General features: G+C 39.2%; 1 protein-coding gene across 4 annotated transcripts; it reads left to right on the top strand.

Moving 5' to 3' along the window:
• The first annotated feature begins 18905 nt into the window (after positions 1 to 18905).
• On the top strand, positions 18906 to 24773 carry LOC107762787 (protein NLP6-like). Of its 4 annotated transcripts, none has more exons than XM_016581173.2 (5): positions 18906 to 19471; positions 20557 to 21134; positions 22241 to 22288; positions 22354 to 23311; positions 23417 to 24773. In XM_016581173.2, exons 1-5 carry the CDS (start codon positions 19150 to 19152, stop codon positions 24559 to 24561), a joined length of 3051 nt encoding a protein of 1016 aa, XP_016436659.2. In that variant the 5' UTR covers positions 18906 to 19149; the 3' UTR covers positions 24562 to 24773. The 4 variants fall into 4 exon arrangements, with proteins under 4 accessions (XP_016436659.2, XP_016436663.2, XP_016436660.2 ...); XM_016581177.2 differs by having other exon boundaries at positions 18907 to 19475; XM_016581174.2 differs by having other exon boundaries at positions 18947 to 19471; positions 22381 to 23311.
• The last annotated feature ends 276 nt before the right edge of the window (positions 24774 to 25049 follow it).

The following is a 25049-nucleotide window of genomic DNA, read 5'->3' as shown; positions in this document are numbered from 1 at the left end:
TGCAATCCCATTAGAGGAGACAATCCTGATAGGAATTATGGAAAAACTGATTTATCATGGGTTTCCCACTATGTATTTTTTATATCTAAAGTAAGATCCCTCTACTATAAAGGGAATGGTTATTATTTCTGTAAGGGGCAAGTTTTTTGTTTACATTGTAATTCAATCACCATATTCTCCTATACAGAAGAGTTGTTCTTCTAAGCTTCATAAATTGGTTCAACATGTTCAGTCCTAAAAATCATCTTCGTTACAACCGTGTTTACTTTGTACTCTTTGCAATCCATATTTGATATTTTTATTTATCCTTACGATTTGTATTAAGCTATACCACATATCCTTAGAACTACGTACAAATTTAACTCTATCCGCTTATCGGGTAAACAATATAAATAAACCATCATAATCATGTTGAATGTTTGAACAAATAAATCAGCCATAGTTGTACTTTTATTGTGATTAAGTGGAGTTAATTAGAGGGTAATATCGTCATCTTAGTGACAAAAGATGCAGATGTTAATCACCATCCATAGACCATAGACCACAATTTGAAGTATTCAAGAATCAAGACAACAAAAGTAGGTTCACTTTTTGTTTTAATGAATTTAAATACATTTATTTTTCTTAATATAATATGAATAAAGTGTACTACGACAGATTCCATTTTGTGTTTTTGCTTTTTTCGCCACCTTTTTTTCTTCTAAATTCCAATACTTTACGATAGAGAAATCACAAAAGGTCCAAATTTGTTCATTTATATTCTTATCGTTAATAAATTGCTTTATATTTGTTCTTATCATTAATGGAGCTCTAATGTTAATTGGCTGGAGTCCACGTGCAACTCTTCATGAAAAAATATCAAATTTACCCATCAACTTTTTAACTATTGTTCAAAAGTACGTTCGAGTTGAAGTTTCATTAAGAGTCGACGATAAAAATATGATTTTTTATAATAAATTGAATAAAATTAGATCAAAAGTCTAACGAAAAGCAATATTGCTCAACTTCGAATACGACATACATAAAATAAATTTGAACCTTTCCTCAGAGAAATTAAATATAAAAGATTTTAGCTGCCAAAGACCAGTCTATTCACACATGATTTCATGAACCATCAACTCTTTGTGGACACGAAAAAATTAGTTCTTGCAAAATCTACCATCTCCGAGAAATTTTGTCTAGTGACATTTTATAACAGAATTCATTGACAACAATATAAATAATTATAAATTATTTTTCAATTGATGACGGTGCATATTTTCGGTAATTCTATTAGCCTTACACCTAGTTTGAGTTATGTCTGAATCGTAGCATCAAAATTTAAGCCAAATTAAACTCCCATAGAATACCTTTAGATTACAAGTCTGATCATTTATCTTTGTTCAAACTTTTCTTTTAGCAAAATTGTGTAAATTATTTATTGGCAGCTAAAGTTGCTACAAAACATAAATAATTACGCGACAAAATTAAAGAATATTGAATAGAAATAGCTTTTAGGTATATTGTCAACGAATAGTTACAGTAATGGCGACCTATTCGACTTTTATAGCGACCATAATTGCTACAAAATGTCAGCACTTATGCGACTAAAGTTGGCATAAAGTTGAGAAGCAGATGATTAATCATTTGTTTCCGGAAGAAATTGAAGAATTTCTTAATTTCCGAAATCGTCTTAGCTAAACCTATAGAATTCAAGTTTTTTTTCTTTTTCATTTTTTTTGCAATTTATATTTTATTAAGGGGACAAAGACCAGAAACTCTTCGCTGAATGTGGCTCATAACCGGTACCAGTGCAGTGAGGTATTCCTGTTGAGATTCTAGAACTTTGATGATTATCTCGTCGTATCTAAACCAGTGAGACATTAAAGTTTGAAGCATACATTCTTTTCTAGCCGGTGATAGAGGAAAATAGAAAGATATGGACTTTCAATCAAGATTTTCCTTGCAAGCCGATTCCCCAGCTCCTAAATAGGTGTTGCAAATCTTAATGTATAGAACCTACGACTATATTGAGGAGTAAGGAAAGGGCTCACATGACAATGAGGTCATTTTTGCATGGGCTTGGACTTCTAAGGCTATTGTGGCCAAGGGAATTGCTTTTAAAATGAGAAATAGTTTTTGTGGCGACAAAAGTCGCCACTCACAGTAAAACCGTCGCCACTAAGGTCTGCATGATAAGTCGTCTTTACTAGTGGCGACGTGATGTGGTGACCTGTTGTGCCGACCTTTAGTGACGATATTTCGACTTTCAGATGCGACAAAGTTTGCCACAAAAATAATTTGTCCTTTCATAAGCAATTCTCTCGTCCACAATAGTCTTAACTTTATGTCGGCTTTAATCACACAAGTGCTGATATTTTGTAGTTCTATAGTCACTACAAAAATCTAAAACGTCACCATTAAAGTAATTATTCATTGGCAATGCTAACTTTTAATGGCGACATTTTCGACTATAAAATATAAATTCTACGTAAATCGCCAAGGAATAATTACTTTAATAGAGACCTATTTGACTTTTATAGCTATTATTGTTGCTACAAAATATCAGCACTTATGCGACTAAAGTCGGCATAAAGTTAAGACTATTTGGCCAAGGGAATAACTTTTAAAATGATAAACTATTTTGTGGCGACAAACGTCGCCAGTAAAGGTAAAAAGGGCGTCACTAAAAGTCCGATGGTAGGTCGCCACTGGAACTATGACGTTTCAGCAACAGTACGTCGCCACTAGAAAGGGCGACCAACCATGCCGACCTTGGTGGCGACATTCTTTACGTTGAGTGGCGATCTTGATCGCCACAAAACAACTCTTTAGGCTACAATAGCCTCAACTTTATAGCAGCTTTAGATTTGGTTTTTTATATTCTAAAACCTTTATTATTTTATCAAATTTTTTAGGTTGAATGGTTAAAGACCTCCCTTGAACTTGACGTTTTTTGGCGAGTGTACACCTTAACTATTCGAGGTCCTAAATATCCCCTTCAACTTTGTTTTTTGAAAGTTATTGACTCCTTAACTTTTTGGACCTTAGCATTGTGTCCATATGAAATTTTCATCTGACGTAGCTGTATACAGTGGCAAAATAAATTATTTTTTATTTAATTAAAAATTTAAAACTCTAATAAAAGATCAGGGCTTTTACGCCATTTCAGCGGCAATATAACTTAAATCCGACGAAGAATCCGGTGGAAGAATCAAATGGGTCTTTTCAATTGAACTCAAATCAGTTTTAAATACAACTACAACTCTAGTGGAAGAATTAGCGAAAACTCGAATCTAACTCAAATAAGTTTTAAATATAACTCCGGCAGAATAATCCGGCGAAGACTCCAATAGAAGAATCTAACTCAAATCAGTTTTAAGTATAACTCCGGTGGAAGAAACCGGAAAACCCAACCCAAATGGGTCCCAATCACTGTCCAAATGTGTCCCACATGCGGGGATTAACACCATTACCGCAGGTAATGTTCTCCGAAAGTACACCTAGTTTTTGAGGTATTTACAAGGCCTATTAAGCATAATTTATACTGTAAGTTTAGGGAGAAATTTGTTATTTTGCTAAAGCAAGAAGAAGATGTTATATCACAAAATGAATATGAGAATATGATGAGAATAAGGAAGATGAATGTAACTAGGAATGATGATGGTGATATAGGGAGTGAAATTTTTAAAAAAAAAAGTTATTTCATCATTTTTAGTTTGAGATAGAATAACAGTTAACAAAAATGGTAATTAAAGACTGATGTGGCAATTAAATGGCACTTTCACATGCCCAAACTCATTTGAAGTTACTTTCTTTGCCATGTAGCGCATTAAGGAGTTAATAACTTTCAAAAAATCAAGTTGAAGAGGTATTTAGCACCTCGAATAATTAAGGTATATACTCGCCAAAAAACGTCAGGTTCAGGGGGTCTTTAACTATTCTGCCAAATGTTTAGGCTAAAGTGGCAAATAAAAAGAATGGGAGGGAGTGGTACCTTTCATTGTCCGTTAAGGTTTGTATCTTTGTTATTATTAGCTGGTGCGTTTGTTATCGGCTGAGAGTACAAAACCATAAACGAAACAAGAAGAAAGTTTTGTTCCTTATGCGCACTATAAATAAGCCTCATTTCGAGATGTCTATTTATGCATTATCGAACCACCGTAAATACTTACCTACTTTCGTAATCAAATTAATTACTCCGTTCGTTTCAATTTAGTTTAGCTAGTTTGATTCGACACACAATTTTAGAAAAAAAAGAAGATTTTTAAAACTTATGGTCTTTAAAACTTAAGGGGTGAAAGCTTTTTGGGACTATGACATTTGTGTGATTATAAAAGCTTCCCATTAAGGGTAAAATGAGTAAAATGAAGAGTTTAAAGTTGAATTATTTCCAAATTTAAAAATGTGTCATTTATTTTGGAACATACTAAAAAGGAAAGCACTTCATCTAATTTGAAACGGAGGGAGTAAATTCTAGAAGGGTAATTATTGAATGAAAAAATATGTAACGTGCATATAACATATAAATATAAATACTTGATCGATACCATATCTCGATCTTGGAAGCAGTTCTTCTACAACATCGAATCCGATAGTAGAAGAAAGAAGAGTCTCATTCAAAGATTTGACGATTGTATACCAGCTTAAATTTATTATGATTAATTGATTTAATGTAGTTAAATATTATTAAATAACCACGATTTAGGGATAGATATCTATAGGTAAATACATATCATACATTTATTAGTTTAGTATAAACATTAAACACTGAGTAGATTATTTTTTACTGTTAAACTAATTTGCTCCATATTTCGTTTAATCATTGCCCTTTGATCAAATCACACATAACAAACAATGAACTAGGATAAAAGTTTACCAATATAGTTTAATGGTATGTGATTCATAATGTAAGGGTAAATTCAATAATTTTCATGATGTAGAATAAAGTCAATAATGTTCAAAATGTAGGTTAAATTCGATTCTCGTTATTTTCTTTCTCCTAAAAATAATAATAATAATAAGATAACATTGTATATGGTCGAAATTGATTTCGGCCTTCGTACGTCTGATCGAGATCACAACATAATGGACCGAAGAAAGTCTTCATGATATCGAGATGGGATCCGAAGAAGGTACAAACGAGCTTCAAGTTTTAGGGACAGGTCAAATATCGAGCTCGAAGTCATTATCGAGTTCGGATCCAAATCGTACTATGATAAGATGTGATGAAATCGAGCTTAAAGGCCAGAGGCCAACCAATACCGAGCCCAAATCATTACCGGACCCCGAATCGGCATCGACCTCAAACCCGCTTCGAGGTCTAAAACTGAAAACCGACCAATACCGACCAATACTGAGTCTGGCCAAGATCGAGCTCATAGACAAGAGTTGTTGCAGCCGCACTAAGGGAGAGAATCTCGGTGGGAATTAGGGAAAAACTGATTTATCATGGGTTCTCCACTATGTATTTTTAATTATATCTAAAGTAGGATTCCCCTCTATAAAAGGGATGACTATATTTCTGTAAAAGACAAGTTTTGCATACATTATAATGGAGATATCATACACTCCTATATTGAAGAGTTGTCCTTTTTAGCTTCATAGATTGATTCATCTTGCTTAATCCATAAATCATCATCTTTCCAATTTTACTTATTTTTCATTCTTTATACTAAATATTCGATATTTCTATTTATTCTTACGATTTGTATCAATTTATACCACATATCCTTAAAACTACGTACAAATTCAACTCTATCCATTTTTTGGGTAAACAGTTTGGCGTCCACCGTGGGGCTAGGGATAACAGTAGTTATTTGATACGAATCCGCAAAACACGCCATTTTATGCTTATTTTCAAAAGTGTCTTTGATTTTGGATTAGCAACGACGAGCTATCAATTAAATGGCCTTACGTATCGACAACGAAGCTGGTATTCAAGGTGAGAACAACAACTTGACGCCCAGTATCGAAAGGCCGCTTGTCGACGCCGTTGGAGCTCGAATCGAAGTGCCATTAGATGTTAATTCGCATGTGGCCATTGAGGCAAATTTATATTCTGAACCTGAAAATAGCATTCATGATAGCACTCGATCTGCAACTCGAGATACTCATAACGTCGAGGAAAACGGCGTCAGCTTGCGTATGATTTTTGAAATGTTGCAAGCTCAACAGGCAGCAATAGCTCAGTTGCAGAGTCAAACCCAGATACCGAGCAGGCCGGAGCCCAGTCCACCCCGAGAAATTGCCCACAAAACGGAACCAGCTATAGTAAGGTCAAATGAGTAAGAGTCGGGGACTAATCCCGAAATTGCTAAGATGTTCGAATAATTGACCAAACGAATAAAATCAGGAGTAAGGAGGATCGAGGCAAACGACAAAAAAGTGGAAACATATAACTCCAGGGTTGATCAGATGCTGGGGGCACCACCAATATTGAAGGGCTTAGATTCCAAAAAATTCGTACAAAAGCCTTTTCCCCCAAGCGCGGCTCCTAAACCAATCACAAAGAAATTCCGCATGCCCGAGATTCCTAAATATAACGAAACTACCGACCCCAACGAATATGTCACCTCTTACACATGTGCTATTAAAGGGAACGACCTAGAGGACGATGCAATCAAATCCGTATTATTGAAGAAATTCGGTGAAACCCTGTCAAAGGGAGCAATGATATGGTATCATAATTTACCATCTAATTCTATCGATTCTTTTGCTATGCTTGCAGATTCCTTCATAAAAGCACACGCAGGGGCCATAAAGGTCGAGACCGGGAAGTCGGACCTGTGCAAGGTAAGACAAAAGGATAACGAGATGCTAAGGGAGTTCATATCTCGTTTTCAAATAGAACGAATGGATCTGCCACCAGTCACAGACGATTGGGTTATTCAGGCTTTCACTCAAGGTTTGAACGAACGAAGTTCAACAGCTTCACGGCGATTGAAGCATAACCTGATCGAGTACCCAGCTATTACTTGGGATGACGTGCATAATCGGTACCAGTCGAAAATTAGAGTCGAAGATGATCTGTTGGGTTCTAAACCCGTTGCTAGAAGGGATATCAATCGAGAACAAGGTCTGATCAGGGACCGATACCGATCATATAGTGGAAACCACATGATCAATGAATTGAGACGTAACCCCGGACAAGGCAATAAAAAAAATGATCGAGGTCAAGGGTCTCGGGGGCTGATAAATAGAAATGGGTTCGACGGGTCTACCGGACCTAAGGAAGCACCACTGTTATCGGAGTATAACTTCAGCATCGATGCATCTGCCATTGTGTCGGCTATCGGACGCATCAAAGACACTAAATAGCCTCGACCCATGCAGACAGATCCTGCCTAGAGGAACCTCAATCAAATGTGTGAATATTATGGCACTCATGGCCACAGAACGGAAGATTGCAGGCAACTAAGAGAGGAGGTAGCCCGTTTATTCAATAAAGGGCACCTTCGAGAATTTTTAAGCGAAAGGGCCAAAAACCATTTCAAAAATAGGGATTTCGATAAACAAAATGAATAAGAAGAACCACAACACATCATCCACATGATCATCGGTGGCGTCGTTACCCCTCAGGGGCCGGTTCTTAAACGCACTAAGACATCGGTTATGAGAGAAAAGCGACCTCGAACTCAGGATTACGGACCCATAGGAACCTTGTCCTTTAATGATGAAGATGCAGAAGGAGTCATGCAACCTCACAATAATGCACTGGTAATATCCGTAGTTATGAATAAACTAAAGTTAAGCGTGTGTTAATTGATCCAGGTAGCTCGGCCAACATTATTAGATCGAAGGTATTAGAACAGCTCGGTCTACAGGATCAGATCGTATCCACAACCCTGGTTCTAAATGGATTCAATATGATATGTGAAACCACCAAAGGTGAGATAATTCTACAGATAAACGTGGTCGGGACCATCCAGGAAACAAAATTCCACGTAATCGAAGGCGACATGAGATGCAACGTCCTTTTTGGAAGACCATGGATCCACAAAATGAGAGTTGTACCTTCGACCCTCCACCGGGTTCTTAAATTCCTAACATCGGAGGGAGTCAGGACAATGTACGGAGAATAACCGTCCGTGATAGAAATGTTTTCCATCGAAGAAGCAATTCCAATATCCTCACCTTCACCAGCAAAGGGGTCGGACTCAAAAGGGGAACGAGATGCCAAATAGCAATAACATACGTCAGCTTCAACCCAACTAGAAAATCAGAAGATTGACGAAGATGATGATCAAAGGATCCCTCGATCCTTCGTGGTCCCCGATGATTCCGACGCTACCCAATAAACGATTGAGGAACTGGAGCAAGTCATACTAATCGAGCATTTGCCCGAACAAAAGGTATACCTAGGAACGGGATTAACCCCCGAACTCAGGAAAGGCTTATTCAATTTCTTATCGATAACATAGATTGTTTTGCTTGGTCCCATTTAGACGTAACAGGGATCTCATCGAATATAACGACGCATCGGCTAATCCTGGACCCTAAGTTCAAATCGGTGAAGCAAAAGAGAAGACCCAGTCCAAGGTAAAGCACGCATTCATAAAGGACGAGGTAACTATACTTCTTTAAATAGGGTCCATTCAGGAGGTGAAATACCCCGAATGGTTAGACAATGTAGTTGTAATCCCTAAAAAAGGGAACAAACTTAGAATGTGTGTAGATTATAAGGATTTAAACAAGGTGTGCCGCAAAGATTCTTTTTCACTGCCTAACATCGGTCACATGATCGATGCCACGGCTGACCACGAGGTCCTTACTTTTCTCGATGCCTATTCCGGGTATAATCAAATCCAAATGAACCCGGAAGAGCGGGCAAAAACTTCATTTGTCACCAAGTATGGAACATATTGTTATAATGTGATGCCCTTCGGGCTAAAAAATGCAGGAGCTACTTACCAACGCCTAGTAAATAAAATGTTCGAGGAACAAATAGGTAAATCAATGGAAGTTTATATTGATGACATGCTAGTTAAGTCCCTGCACACAGAGGACCATTTGACCCATTTGCAAGAAACATTCGATATTTTAAGGAAATACAACATGAAGCTCAACCCTGAGAAATGTGCTTTCGGGGTCGGTTCGGGCAAGTTCCTTGGCTTCATGGTATCGAATCGGGGAATCGAGATCAACCCCGATAAAATCAAGGCCATCGAACATATCGCCATCGTGGATAGTGTAAAAGTCGTGCAGAGGCTAACGGGACGGATTGCTGCCTTAGGCTGATTCATTTCAAGGTCGTCAGATCAAAGTCACAGGTTTTTCTGTCTACTCAAAAAGAAGAACGATTTCGCCTGGACCCCGGAATGCCAACATGCGTTATAGGAATTGAAGCGATACTTATCGAGCCCACCACTGCTTCACACTCCAAAAGCAGACGCGAAACTTTGCTTGTACTTGGTAGTATCGGAGATCGCGGTAAGTGGTGTCCTAGTTCGAGAAGAGCAAGGTACGCAATTTCCCGTTTACTATATAAGTCGAACCTTAGGGGAAGCAGAAACTAGATATCCACACTTAGAGAAATTGGTACTTGCACTGATAAGAGCCTCTAAAAAGTTAAGACCATACTTTCAATGTCACCCATATGCGTATTAACCACTTACCCACTTCGTAATATTGTGCACAAGCCCGAACTATCAGGCCGATTGGCCAAATGGGCCGTCGAACTCAGTGGGTACGATATCGAATATCAACCTCGTACGACCATCAAGTCTCAAATTTTAGTAGACTTCGTGGCCGATTTCATGCCAGCTCTCATACCCGAAGTTGAAAAGGAACTCTTGAAATCGGGCACATCATCGGGGGTATGGACCCTTTTCACAGACGGGGCTTCGAACGTGAAGAGGTCCGGGCTAGGCATCGTTTTAAAGCCGCCTACGGGTAGCACTATTAGGCAATCTATCAAAATTACTAGGTTGACTAACAACGAGGCCGAGTATGAGGCCATGATTGCAGGTCTCGAGCTAGCTAAAAGCTTGGGAGCAGAAGTCATTGAAGCCAAGTGTGACTCTTTACTGGTGGTAAATCAAGTAAACAAAACCTTCGAAGTTCGAGAGGATAGAATGCAAAGATATTTGGACAAACTACAGGTAGCTTTGCACCGTTTCAAAGAATGGACTTTGCAGCATGTACCTCGAGAACAAAACAGTGAGGCTGATGCACTTGCAAATTTGGGATCATCGGTCGAGGAAGATGAGATCAACTCGGGGACTGTCGTTTAACTCTCGAGATCCGTGATCGAGGAAGGTCATGCCGATATAAATTCTACAAGCTTAACCTGGGATTAGAGGAATAAGTATATTGAATACTTGGAGAACGGAAAGCTCCCTTCGGACCCTAAATATTCGAGGGCCCTATGAACCAAAGTGGCTCGATTCACACTAACTGCAAATGGAACATTATACCGAAGGATATTCGATGGACCATTGGCAGTATGCTTAGGTCCAGGAGACACCGACTACATCCTACGTGAGATTCACGAGGGTACTTATGGAAATCATTCCGGTACCGATTCATTAGTCCGAAAAATAATCAGAGCAGAATATTATTGGATCAATATAGACAAAGATGCAAAGGAGTTTGTTCGAAAAAGTGACAAATCTCAAAGGTTTGCACCGATGATCCATCAGCTCGGAGAGCTACTTCACTTAGTCCTATCCTAATGGCCATTCATGAAATGGGGAATGGATATCGCCGGCCCTCTGCCATCGACCGCAGGTAAAGCTAAGTTCATTTTATTTATGACTGACTATTTCTCTAAATGGGTTGAAGCATATGCGTTCGAGAAAGTAAGAGAGAAAGAGGTTATAGACTTCATCTGGGATCATATCGTATGTCGATTTGGGATATCCTCCTAAATAGTGTGTGACAGTGGAAAATAATTTATCAGCAGCAAAGTGACGAAATTCCTCGAAGACCATAAAATAAAAAGGATATTATCGACACCGTATCATCCTAGTCGGAACGGACAGGACGAATCAACGAACAAGACTATTATTCAAAACTTAAAGAAAAGGTTGAACGAAGCTAAGGGAGAATGGAGAGAAATCCTACCCGAAGTTCTTTGGGCATATCGAACAACATCAAAATCCAGTACGGGGGAAACCCCGTTCTCCTTGGTATATGGCCCCGAAGCCTTGATTCTAGTCGAAGTCGGGGAACCCAGTGCCAGGTTTCGATATACAACAGAAGAGTCAAATCACGAGGCTATGAATACTAGCCTCGAATTATTGAATGAAAAATGAGAAGCCGCTCTCGTCCAATTGGCCGCCCAAAAAGCAGCGGATCGAAAGATACTATAATCGAAGAACCAATCTTCGCCGTTTTAAAATCGGGGACTTAGTGCTAAGGAAAGTCACCCTCAGCACCCGAAATCTAAATAAAGGAAAAATGGGTCCAAACTGGGAGGGACCGTATCAGGTACTTGAAAATATCGGTAAAGGATCCTACAAGCTCGGTATTATAAACGGCAAACAACTATCAAGCAATTGGAATGTGTCTCACCTAAAACGATACTACTGCTAAGGTACGACCCTCCCATGTTCGTTTATATTTTGAAACTAACCCTTGCAGGAGTTCGATCAGGAACAAGGATGGATCATTCAACATGAAGCCTTAGGTCTGAAAGCACGCGTTGCACTCTTTTTCCCTTGGACCGGTTTTATCCCAAATGGGTTTTTCGGCAAGGTTTTTAATGAGGCAAACCATCGATCGTGCTAACTTAGAACAATTCAACAGTATCCGAGGCCTCTTTACAATCAACCTCGAATACTGGTGGGGCATTACCCTCAAATATATCAAGTTTGATATTAGATTATCAAGCTTCATAACAACAAGGTTCCGATAGGAAAAATTGTAAGAGCCAAATGGTCAAAATGAACCATGCTCGTGTACATTGCTCGATCCCTGGTACAAAATATAAACACATGTATAACAACACGAGAAGAAACTTCTTTGCCCATATCTCATGTCTCACAACCCATCCTCTATTTTATGATCTATTATGCAAACAAGCTCAATGGCCGACCATTATCCCACAAATCGGGGACTGTCAACCGAAAAATCAACGAGTTCGAGCAACCCTCACTCGACTATAAAGCCTAAGGGATACCCCGACTCGAGTTCGAGCAACCATTCTCACTCGGGGACTATCTACGAAGCCCAATGGCTACCTTATTTCGAGTTCAATACTCACTCGACCATTAAGCCTACGGGCTACATTACGTCGAGTTCGAATCACTCACTCGACTAGTAAGCCTACGGGCTACATCACTTCGAATTCGAGTAATCACTCACTCGACCATTAAGCCTACAGGCTACATTACTTCGAGTTCGAGCAAGCGCTCACTCAACCATTAAGCCTACAGGCTACATTACTTCGAGTTCGAATCACTCACTCGACTAGTAAGACTACGAGCTATATCACTTCGAGTTCGAGCAAGTACTCACTCGACCATTAAGACTACGTGCTACATTACTTCGAGTTCGAATCACTCACTCTATTAATAAGACTATGACCTACACCACTTCGAGTTCGAGCAAGCACTCACTCGACTACTAAGCCTACATGCTACTTTTATTTCGAGTTCGAGCAATCACTCACTCGACCACTAAGCCTACGGGCTATTGTTATTTCGAGTTCGAGTAATCACTCGCTCGACTACAAGGCCTACGGGCTACCTCACTTCGAGTTTGAGCAAAGCACTCACTCGACTATAAAGCCTACGGGCTACTCTTACTTTGAGTTCGAATCACTTACTCGACTACTAAGCCTACGGGCTACTCTTATTTCGAGTTCGAGCAACCACTCACTCAACTATAAATCCTACGGGCTACCTTACTTCAAGTTCGATCAATCACTCACTTGACTATTAGGCCTAAGGGCCACCTTACTTCGAGTTCGAGCAAAGCACTCACTCGACTATAAAGCCTATGGGCTACATTACTTTGAGTTCGAATCACTCACTCGACCATTAAGCCTACGGGCTACATTACTTTGAGTTCGAATCACGCACTTGACTAATAAGCCTATGGGCTACACCACTTCGAGTTCGAGCAAGCACTCACTTGACTACTAAGCCTACGAGCTACTTTTATTTCGAGTTCGAGCAATCACTCACTCGACCACTAAGCCTACGTGCTATTCTTATTTCGAGTTCGAGCAATCACTCACTCGACCACTAAGCCTACGTGCTATTCTTATTTCGAGTTCGAGCAATCACTCGATCGACTACAAAGCCTACGGGCTACCTTACTTCGAGTTCGAGCAATCACTCACTCGACTATTAAACCTAAGGGATACCTTACTTCGAGTTCGATCAAAGCACTCACCCAACTATAAAGCCTACGAGCTACTCTTACTTCGAGTTAGAATCACTCACTTGACTACTAAGCCTACGGGCTACCTTATTTCAAGTTCGAGCAAGCACTCACTCGGTTATAAGGGCTACAAGGTCCAAATTCAATCAAATTGCCTAAAGCCTTATGAATAAAACAAAATCTTCACAAGGCAGAGAATAAAATAGAGGCAAGTAAGGAAAAGAAAAAGATCTTTATATATATATTTATACAAGAATGTTTACAGCGTCCGAACATGACCCTACACAAAAATTAAAATGGGAACTAAGGGCTAAGTTTCTTGGTTATCTTCGGGGGCAGTTTCTTCTCCATCGGGCTCCTCATCACTCTCGGACCCGATCTTGCTCTCATCATCATCATCATTATCGGAAGCCAAGGCTTCAGCATCGGCTTCGAGCTCTTTAGCCCTTTTCATCTCTTCGGCGAGATCGAAACCTCGAGCATGGATCTCATCGAGGGTCTCCCTCCGATATCGGCATTTAGCAAGTTCTGCAACCCAATGTGCTCTAGTGTTAGCGGTCTTAGCTGCCTCTTTTGCCTGTACCTGAGCAGCTTCAACATCGGCCCGATAAACGACCACTAGTGCATCCGCATTAGCCTTTGCCTTTTCGGTGTCAGATTTGGACTTGGCAAGTTCGGAGGCCAACCGAGCCTCAAGCTCTTCTATTTTTCTTGATTGAACCAATATCTTCTCCTTCATGCCTTGGAGTTGGTTTTCGGCCGATGATAATTGGGCTCGAGCAGTTTCTTTTTCTGCAGCAAGACGACCCATACCTTCTTTCCATCCCAAGGACTCCTCCCTTATCATATCGACCTCCTCACGAAGCTTCCCAATCACCTCAAGCTTCTGCTGCAACTGTGAGATCGAAATATTAGCCACCGTTCCAAGATCGAGCCCATGGGTTTTTAAGATTATTATTACCTGCTCGGTCAGGTCGGTCTGGTCTTGATGAGCCTTGGCCAACTCAGCTTGGAGGTCTTTGATATATTCTTCCCTTTGCCCGAAGAGGAGTCTAAGGGTGTTCTTCTCCTCCGTGACCCGTCGGAGGTCGGCCTCATACCGACGCAGCTCAGTTCGAGATCGAGAACATGCTTCTCGATGAACCGCTACGGCCTACGTAAGAAGGAAGAAAAGAAGTTAGAGAAGAATAGCAAACATAAAAGTAATATCAACGAAAGGAGTTAAAGCTTACCCAATTCAAAGCTTGCTGCACTTTACAGAAAAGGCCTGACACATCACTAGGGCCAGGAACATCCTCGACTCCTTTAAACAAATCACAAAAGGGATCCTCCCCTTCATGAGACCGATTTATCTCGAGGGCCCCCAAAGCTTGGGCTTCCCAAATCGCCCCTTAGAAAAGGCAGGGAGAATGGGCGAGTCTCTAATTACTATTGCCCCAAGCGACTCGCTTGGGGCATTCTCTTCAGTTCAGAGAGCTTCAGGACCGGACTCTTCTGATATACCCACCATTTGTTGACTTTGGTGGGAAGCATCGTCGGTCTCTAGTGATTCAGGGACTCTACCCGAACCTTCATTCGATATCTCCTCAGTCCGAGGCGGAGCTTTATAAATCACCATCCATTCAGCTGCCTTTGGGGCATCGATGGTTTTATTCGCTCGGGCCACCAGCACAGACCCGTCATTTTCTTCTTCTTCATCTTCATCCCTTAGACGCAGAACTGATTCCATAGTCAAATGGATGATGTTCTTCCTCGGCTTACGAGCCATCCTCGTCTTCGATTTTGGATCATCGGTAGAGGAGGCCATTTTTCTCTTATTATCCTTCATCGGTTTTGGAACAGAGGTCGAAGCCCCTTCCTCGACGGGCGAGAGCCTCAAAACCGCATCTTTGCCCACACCTACATACAGGTAAATTGATTTAAGTATATGGAAAGTATCTCGTTCGAACTACCAAAGATACGAGAAAAAGGCTTACCATGATTTTTGGCCTCCCATCGGACCTTAGACAAATCACGCCATGAGCGTTCGATATATGTGGAGGTCGAAGCTAGATCCCGTACCCAGTTTTTGAGACCGGGAACTGCACCGGGCATCCAAGGAACCGCTGCATCACAAAAAGGGGATATCGGTGAGAAAAGAAATGAAGGGGAAAAATAGTAGGAGATAACAGCAGAATTACACTTACGCTTCATGTTCCACTCCTCGGGAAATGGTATCTTTTCAGTCGGAATCAGGTCCGAAGTCTTCACTCGAACGAACCTGCCTATCCAGCCTCGATCCCTCTCCTCGTATATACTCGAGAACAAAACCTTGGTAGCCCGGCGCTGAAGATTTATTAACCCGCCTCGAAAGAGGCGAGGGCAGTGCAATCGAATGAGATGGTCGAAGGTGAAAGGCATCCCCTCAATTTTGTTCACGAAGTAACGAATCAAAATAACGATCCACCAAAAAGAAGGGTGGATCTAGCCTAGGGTTATTTGGTATTGACGGCAGAAATCAATAATAACAGGGTCGAGGGGACCTAACGTGAAAGGATAAGTATACACACTTAGAAACCCATTCACGTAAGTGGTGATATCTTCTTCAGGAGACGGGATTACTATTTCTTTGTTCTCCCAATTACAATCTTTCTTTAGTTGTTCGAGGTGCCCCTCGGTTATCGAACACATATACCTCGATACTGGCTCATATCGGTCGGGAAACGACAGGCCTTTATCGACCTTAAAATCAGAGGTAAGAACACACGCCCCAGGAACACACTCCTCAAGTCGTGGCTCCACCGATGTTTTGTCGGTGGCAGACTGTGAAGAAGAAGCTTTTTCTTTTTGAGGAATGGTTTTTGATGTTTTCGCCATTTTGGATTTTAAGATTGAAAATAGAAGGAGGTAACATAGATTTGGTGTTTTTGAAGAAGGATTTTGCAGTAAAAAATCGCAAATTTACAGATGAACTCAAAAGAAGAACTTGAAAAATTTGGAGATTGAAGATGTAAAAGTGATAAATTGTAAAAGGAAGGGCTATTTATAGATTGAACAATGGCGGTTCAATATCAGCGGTGGCCGACCACCGTCTGCTACGCATTAAATGCCTTGAAAAACTAAATCGACGGGGCAACTATCACGTGCGTCATGATCTAGCCCGATGTAAACGTCATCTTATATCCGATCGAGCTGTTGGGAAATTATATCGTTTCTCGCCATATCCTTCCCTAGAAACGAGGGGACTATTTGTATACGGCCGAAACTGATTTTGACCTTCGTACGTCTGATCGAGATCGAAACATAATGGACCGATGAAAGTCTTCATGATATCGAGATGGGATCCGAAGAAGGTATAAACGAGCTTAAAGTTTCAGGGACAAGTCAAATATCGAGCTCGGGTCCAAATCGAACTATGATGAGATGTGATGGAATCGAGCTTAAGGGTAGAGGCCAACCAATACCAAGCCTAAGTCATTACCGGACCCCGAATCGGCATCGACCTCAAACCCGCATCAAGGTCTAAAACTGAAAACCGACCAATAATGAGTCCGACCAAGATTGAGCTCATAGACAAGAGCCGTTGCAGTCGCACTAAGGGAGAGAATCTCGGCGGGAATTAGAAAAAAGATGATTTATCATGGGTTCTCCACTATGTATTTTTAATTATATCTAAATTAGGATTCCCCTCTATAAAAGGGATGACTATATTTCTGTAAAAGACAAGTTTTGCATATATTGTAACGGAAATATCATACACTCCTATTTTGAAGAGTTATCCTTTTTAGCTTCTTAGATTGATTCATCTTACTTAATCCATAAATCATTCTCTTTCCAATTTTGTTTATTTTTCATTCTTTATAGTCAATATTCGTGACAAAAGTGAGTTGCTCTAGTAGTGAGCACCTTCCACTTCCAACCAAGAGGTTGTGAGTTCGAGTCACCCCAAGAGCAAGGTGAGAGTTCTTGGAGGGAGGGAGCCGATGGTCTATCATAAACAGCCTCTCTACCCCAGGGTAAGGGTATGATCTGCGTACACACTACCCTCCCCATATCCCATGAGTGGGATTATACCGGGTGGTTATTGTTGTTATAGTCAATATTCGATAATTCTATTTATTCTAAAGATTTGTGTCAATTTATACCACATACCTTTAGAACTACGTACAAATTCAAACTACGTACAAATTCAACTCTATCCATTTTTCGGGTAAACAAAAATAAAGACAAATAAGGAAGGAAACATTACTGTAAATGTATCCTCAAGTCAATCAAAATGAAGATGTCTCTTTCGATCAACTAAAAATGACAACATAAAATTAAGACAAAAAAGAAGAAAAGAGGGAATTTGATGCTTTAATATTCTACTCCATTTACGATGACGTTACTATTGAAAATTACTTTTTCTTTTTAAAATACTTTTGGTTTTCCTCTATTGTTTTTGCAATGACAATTTCTTTTTTTCCACCTTGCGGTAATTTGAAAAAAGAAAAAAAGAAAACAAGGAGCTCATACATCGAAATATTCTGCAAATTTATTGATATTAACGTCTAAATTTGAGATCTCGATCTTATTTCCTATGGATTAAATCAATCGGAAAGTTTGATTTTTTTTTTAAAGTATTTTTTTGTTTGGTAATAATTACTTCAACTAACACTAAATTATTGTTGTCAGCTTTTATATACTTAATAACTTCATTAGGACAGTATTTTCATATCATATTACTGATAAAAAGTAAAGCTATTATTAATTGTCCCATTGAAGTTATTACAGAGGAGCTGCTTTATACCATGAGCTACAAGCTAATTTAGGAAGGAAATCATTAACGGCTATATACATGATTTTAGGGATTCTCAACATCCAATAATTATACAATAATGTTTTATCTGATATTATATACATTGGATACTAAGATTTATGACAAGTCATAGCGAATCACTAAGGGAAATTAAAATATAACGAAGTAAATCCATAAAAAAGTCAATAAAATTCAACATATAATATATATGCTTTAAAAAATTAATTTATATATCTACTGTATAATTTTTCGATGACACAAAAATGGCTTCACCACTGTTGACGAGATTGTAATATGAAGGTGATATCATTAAATCAATTATGCTTCCATCCCGAACTAGTAACTTATCTTTTGTATGAAGCTTCTACTATCCATTTTATTTTTTTAGATTTTCTGTCCGACTCTAAACTTAAAATCTCTAATTAAAGATGAAACCATAGTGTCTATTTTGCTAAATTCATGCAAATTCAACATTAGAGGATTGCTTATTATCATTCACTATTTCTAAACTTAGTGCTAAAGTATAACATCTCTTCTTCCTTCATTAAAGATGTAGTGGGATGTTAAATATTTCTACTTTTTCACAAATTTCATTCGAGAATGAAATCCTCTTTATTAAAGAGCTAAAATCTTCAATAGTAAAATTTTTACGACAACCAAATACTTGAAATGAGTATCCAACTAATTCAAATTTATACAGTAAAATATTTATTATGGGAGATAGTGATGCATAAGCCAACGAGAGTTGTAATGAAGTATATGAAATTGCCTTTGTTAGGGACCATTTTAACTCCCATTATAAGACGACGTCTTACCCAATATGGACGATAAATCAAAAAAAAGATAGTGATGCATAGAATATTTCTCTATTCTTTAATCCATTGAATTGGCAACAAGTAGTAGCCCAAGTGCCCAACTACTATTAGATTCCCAATTCTCAATAGAATCACACTTTTCCAATTGCCTTTTAACATATTTCCCTCTTCTCTTAGAAGAAAAAGAAGAGAGTATATAATAGTAGAAGAAAAGAAGCAAAAAATCTGGAGAAAAATTGAACAGAAATGTCAGAACCAGAAGAAAAAATAACTTCAAAAAATCCCCGACCGAAGTCAAAGGAGTTTTCTTCTCCGCCGCCGCAACAACCACCGCACACGGCGATGGAGAAAGAATCAACGACGATGATGATGGATCTCGATATCGATGCTTCCTGGTCGTTTGATCAGATTTTCGCTGCAGCAGCGGCTGTTTCGTCTAATCCTACGTCGCCATTTTTGCCTTGTTCTCCTCTTTGGGGATTTTCCGATGATATCGAGGAAAAACCTGCCGGAAATTCATTCTCCGGTGCTCTCCGTTTCTCCGGTCACCCTAGATTTGGTGCTACTTGTATGTAAGCCTTTGAGTTTAAGCTGTTTTTCCTTGATAATATTTGAAGAATTTTGTAGGAAAGTTAGTTGACTTGCTATTTTTGCATAGAGTCTAAGTTATATATACTTGCACTGTAAAAACATATTTATACAATCATGTCATTTATTAGATAATTATAGGTAAATGTGTACTGAATCATTAATTAATAATCTGGTAAAATGATAAACAAACTTTTATCATAGGTTAAAATTCACTGATGATATTAGAAGAACTTGTGTAAAGTTAGTTGACTTTTTTTGTCTTGCTTTAAATTCGGTGACTTTTTACACATTCAAATTTTATGGAGTTTGTTTTAAGTTTTCCAAAAACGGACTTTTGCTGTTTTTGCAGAAAGTGTTTGTTTTTATGCTGTTTTTGCGCGAAATTGTAACTTTTCACGGAAATTTCTGAGCTCAAGTTCTCAAATCTTGTAAAATTAAAGAACTCTTCTCGGAAAAAGAGTATCAAACATGCAAAAACTTTAAAAAAAATTATAAAACTTTCTGCAGATATTGAAACAGTGCTTGAGTGGTAAAGATTTTATTAAAAAGAAAGACACATTTATTTATTGGTTTAGTGTAAACAATCAGTTTACATATTAATTAAAAGAATATGTAGAAGTATTTGTTGCCTTTATTGATAAGAAAACAGTACAATGATACTGTGATTAGTGCAACATTAAACCAGCTACCAAGTCATGTTTTTCCTTGATGAATTCAGTATTATAAGCAAAAACATTACTGCACATAGTACTTATCAAAAAAGGAAAAAGATTACTTCACATAGCAAAACAATTAAAACTATGCTGTCACTCTTCTATAAGTTATTTTTCCAACAACATAGATTGTTGATATACAAAAGTTTAAACTTTTTTCCATCTTAAACTTTATAATGACTAGATGTAGTCTGTCTATAATTAGATTCTCCAAGAGTCGCTGTACTTTTTGATTTATGAAGTTATCTTTACTTGGTCCCCATGAAAAGAATAAACAAGTTGAATGTGCATCATTGGCTGGTCACACACAATGAAAGAATCATCTATTTGCCTTTCATTTTTGGAGCAGATACTGATGATCCCGAGGCTACAACTGAAACTGTCTCTGTCAACGCTGATAAAGGACGACTTCCTTCACCAGTTTTGGAGCTAGCACCTAGAGATTATCCAAATGGGTCTTGTATAATCAAGGAGAGGATGACACAAGCACTCCGATACTTCAAGGAATCGACGGGAGAGCGAGTTTTAGCTCAGGTTTGGGCACCTGTAAAGGACGCAGGTCGGTATGTACTGACAACTTCAGGACAGCCCTTTGTTCTTGATCCAGATTGTAATGAGCTTCATCAGTATCGAACAGTTTCTCTGATGTATATGTTTGCTGCGGATGGAGAGACTGGTGGAGTTCTTGGACTTCCGGGCCGTGTCTTTCGCCTGAAGTTGCCTGAATGGACACCAAACGTGCAATATTACTCCAGTAAAGAGTTCCCTCGTCTTGATCATGCTCTGCATTACAATGTTCGAGGAACTTTAGCGCTGCCTGTATTTGAACCATCTGGACAATCTTGTCTTGGTGTACTGGAGCTCATAATGACCTCCCAGAAGATCAACTATGCTGCCGAGGTGGATAAAGTATGCAAAGCACTCGAGGTTGGTTCTTTTAACCCTTTTCTAATTCATATCTCAGGTTAGATGTCTTATCTTTTGGTAATATTGGTCATTGGATATTGTGTTTCTGCATCAACTTTAGTAGAATGTATTTGAAATGTAGCCATTTATTGCATCTATCGCTCCGGTGGAGGCTGAGGTTTTGTTCATTGATCGTGTGTTCACAACTGATAAAATTTCATTAAGTCTGCCATACATCGCTTTTCAGTCTTTATACAAGTGCTTAATTCAGTTCAAGGGCAAGATAGATAAGCCACTTTACAAGTCAGACATTGTGTCCAGCGTTAATGGCTAAAGATGTTTGTTATGAAATGCCTGCAGTATCATTGTTGTAGCACTTGGTTAAATGCCTTTTGTGTCTTCAATAGCTAAAAGTGGTTCTATTTCAAGAGTTAATATCTTGGCTTGGATAGCTGCATATTTGTTGAGGCAATGGCCATCAAACTAAATGATCAGCAGTCCATGTTCCACGAGTTTACATAACCAGATCCAAGATGATGTAAACAATATTTTTCAACTACATGGTTTGATCATGAATGAAGTCTCGTAAAACTTGTGCGTCAATTCTATGTGCCTATGCTAGAGTCCTGATTGTTAGCCCAAACTTGATGGGTTGTTTGTCACTTGTTGGATCCAAATACGAGAACAGCTGGTGAGGAAGTCCAACAGTGATTCTAAAAGTGTTGCCTCAGTGATTCTTTTAGATATTTTCAGATTCTATTGAGTTTTTGAAATGATAAATCGGAGAACCTCCCTGTTGAAGATCACAATTATTTTTCGCTTGCCTATGCATTATAGTGGTTATCACAATGAATACTTTGCCTATAAAACTTTGTCTTAAATCTTGCATTCAATAGGAAACGTTTGATATGTTTGGCTCATAAAAGGTGCATCTGAACATCCATTCAATGACATGATACCTATCAGCAAAAGATGATCCAAATAGTGTGGTTACATATGTAGGACATTAAAAAGTTTTGAGTAGATAGATGCGTCTTTCATCTAAACCAAATGCATCCATCATCCTTTCCTACTTTTTCTTCTTTCACGATGAAGTCTCTTTGGTTAATAATTTGTGCTTTCTGCAGACTGTGAATTTGAAAAGTTCGGAGATATTGGACCACCCAAACACTCAGGTAAGGAACAGTTCCGTAAACAATTCTCGTTTTTCAAGTGGTTTTTTCATCATTTTTCTGAACAGGTATATGTGATGGGGTATATGAACCAGATTTGCAATGAAGGCCGGCAGAATGCATTAGTTGAAATCTTGGAGATACTAACTGCAGTATGTGAAACTTACCAATTGCCTCTGGCTCAGACATGGGTTCCGTGCAGGCATCGCAGTGTTCTGGCTGATGGCGGTGGGTTGAAAAAGAGCTGTAGTAGCTTTGATGGAAGCTGCATGGGGCAGATCTGTATGTCCACAACGGACGTAGCATTTTATGTGGTTGATGCTCACATGTGGGGTTTTCGTGAGGCCTGTGCAGAACATCACTTGCAAAAGGGACAGGGAGTTGCTGGAAGAGCATATGCTTCACAAAAATCATGCTTTTGTGAAGATATTACACAATTTTGCAAAACTGAGTATCCCTTGGTACATTATGCACGCTTGTTCGGGTTGACCAGTTGTTTTGCAATCTGCTTACGGAGCAGTCACACCGGCAATGATGATTATATTCTGGAATTTTTTCTACCACCGAACTCGGGGGATTACAGCGATCAGCAGGCTTTGCTTAACTCGCTCTTATTGACAATGAAGCAGCACTTCAGGAGTCTCAGCATTGCTTCTGGAGGGGAACTTGAGCATGACTGGAGCTCAGTTGAGATAATTAAGGCTTCCATCGAAGAGAAAATTGATGCGAAGCCTGAATCTGTATCAGCACCGAAATCTCTTCCTCAGCCTACTCGTTTACCAAATGGATGGACAAATCTTGATCCATTGGGAGAGCAGCAGTTTTCAGTGGAATCTGATGTTGCAAAGGGTGCAGGGAGCAAATGTGGTACAGGTGAAGCCCCTAACCACGTATCCCCCTCTGACAATAAACCGACGGGAAAGAAATCAGAGAGAAAACGTGGAAAAGCTGAGAAAACAATAAGCTTAGAGGTTTTGCAACAGTATTTTGCTGGAAGTCTTAAGGATGCTGCTAAGAGTCTTGGTGGTATGTTCTCGATTTGAAATGCTTTTTGTTGACCAAAATGCTCATATATGCACGTTTCTTTTCTATTTTTTTTTATAGCTCTCATTAATGTTCTTGCAACTACAGTTTGCCCTACCACAATGAAACGCATATGTAGGCAGCATGGAATCTCTAGATGGCCATCTCGCAAGATAAATAAGGTCAACCGTTCACTTTCAAAGCTAAAATGTGTAATTGAATCTGTTCAAGGAACCGAAGGTGCATTTACTCTTACCTCACTGGCACCAAATTCCTTTCCTGCTGCTGTTGGGTCTATTTCTTGGCCTGCCTGCGCTAGTGGTTCCAATCTACCAAGTTCACCATTATCTAAACCTTCAGTATTTCCTGAGGAGAAGAATGAGTTCTCCAACCATGGAACACCAGAAAGTCATGAAGAAGCTGAACCCTCAAATCAAATGCTAGGAGGAAGGGTAACCAGGAAGGAGGAATTCACTCCGCAGAATGGCTTTCTATATGCTGAAGGCTCACATAAGTCCAGAACAGGGAGTGTCTCAAGAGAAGAGAGCGCAGGGACACCTACGTCCCAGGGTTCATGCCAAGGCAGTCCTTCCGCTGGAAATGAATTCTCCCCTCAGAACGATCTGGTTAATTCACCAGCACGTGAGGCATGCATGAAAGCGGGAGGCTCTCTGGAAGCAGCTCATCAAACCACAACAGAAAATAACTTAGCCGCTGCATTCCTAATACCTAGGCCTTTTATTCCAGAACGTGCTCAGGAGCCGTTTGGGGGAATGCTTGTCGAGGATGCAGGCAGCTCTCATGATCTGAGAAATCTTTGTTCAGCTGGAGAAGCTCAGGTTGATGAACGTGTCCCAGAATACAGTTTGCCAAACCCACCATTTTCTGATGCAATTGCCAAGGACCCTGTTTATGTTCCTGCTGACACGACGCCACAGTATTCTGCCTGGCCTGAAGTGACATTCGTTACAATAAAAGCAGCATATAGGGAAGATATCATAAGATTTCGGCTTTGTTTAAATTCTGGTATAGTTAAGTTGAAGGAAGAAGTAGCAAAAAGGCTTAAGTTAGAGCTGGGAACATTCGACATCAAGTATCTAGATGATGATCTTGAGGTAGTTTCAATTTCTTGTGATGCAGATTTGCAGGAATGTGTCGATATCTCATTATCATCTGGCAGCAGTATTGTCAGGTTGTTAGTTCATGATATTATGTCCAACCTAGGGAGCTCATGTGAGAGCTCAGGTAAATGATAGTAAGAATTAGGCTGTAAATACATAAAATTAGTCAAACCATTCTTGTAGTAGGATCTTGTCCACAATGTGTAAAATTGGCATATTGTCTAAAATTGTAACAAGTTTCCAATTGTATCAAGCCTCTGAGGAAACTAGTTTTTTTTCTTCTTGTTTCTTTTGCTTCCCAACCAAATTCTATTTTTAAAATTTCCTTATTTTATTCAAGAAGACAACAGATTTCAGATAGCAGATTCATTGGATCCGCAGTAGGTACTAATGGCATGGTGTGCGCAAGTTGGTCTGGACGCGTTATGAAAAAAGATAGTTGAAACAAAAAAAAGCAAAAAATGTTATAAGAAATATCAAATTATGGTGTATGTCTACTCTTCCTCCATGATCTTCATCTCAAATGCTTAATAATATATTCAATGACATATTTTCTATGTTTAATGACATATTTAATGACATATTTTCTTCACTTTTCATGCCTATATAAAGGCCTTGTA

The sequence above is a fragment of the Nicotiana tabacum genome, chromosome 15, assembly GCF_000715075.1.
Source record: "Nicotiana tabacum cultivar K326 chromosome 15, ASM71507v2, whole genome shotgun sequence".
Taxonomy (NCBI): Eukaryota; Viridiplantae; Streptophyta; class Magnoliopsida; order Solanales; family Solanaceae; genus Nicotiana; species Nicotiana tabacum.
This window is presented reverse-complemented; position numbering and strand designations above follow the sequence as displayed.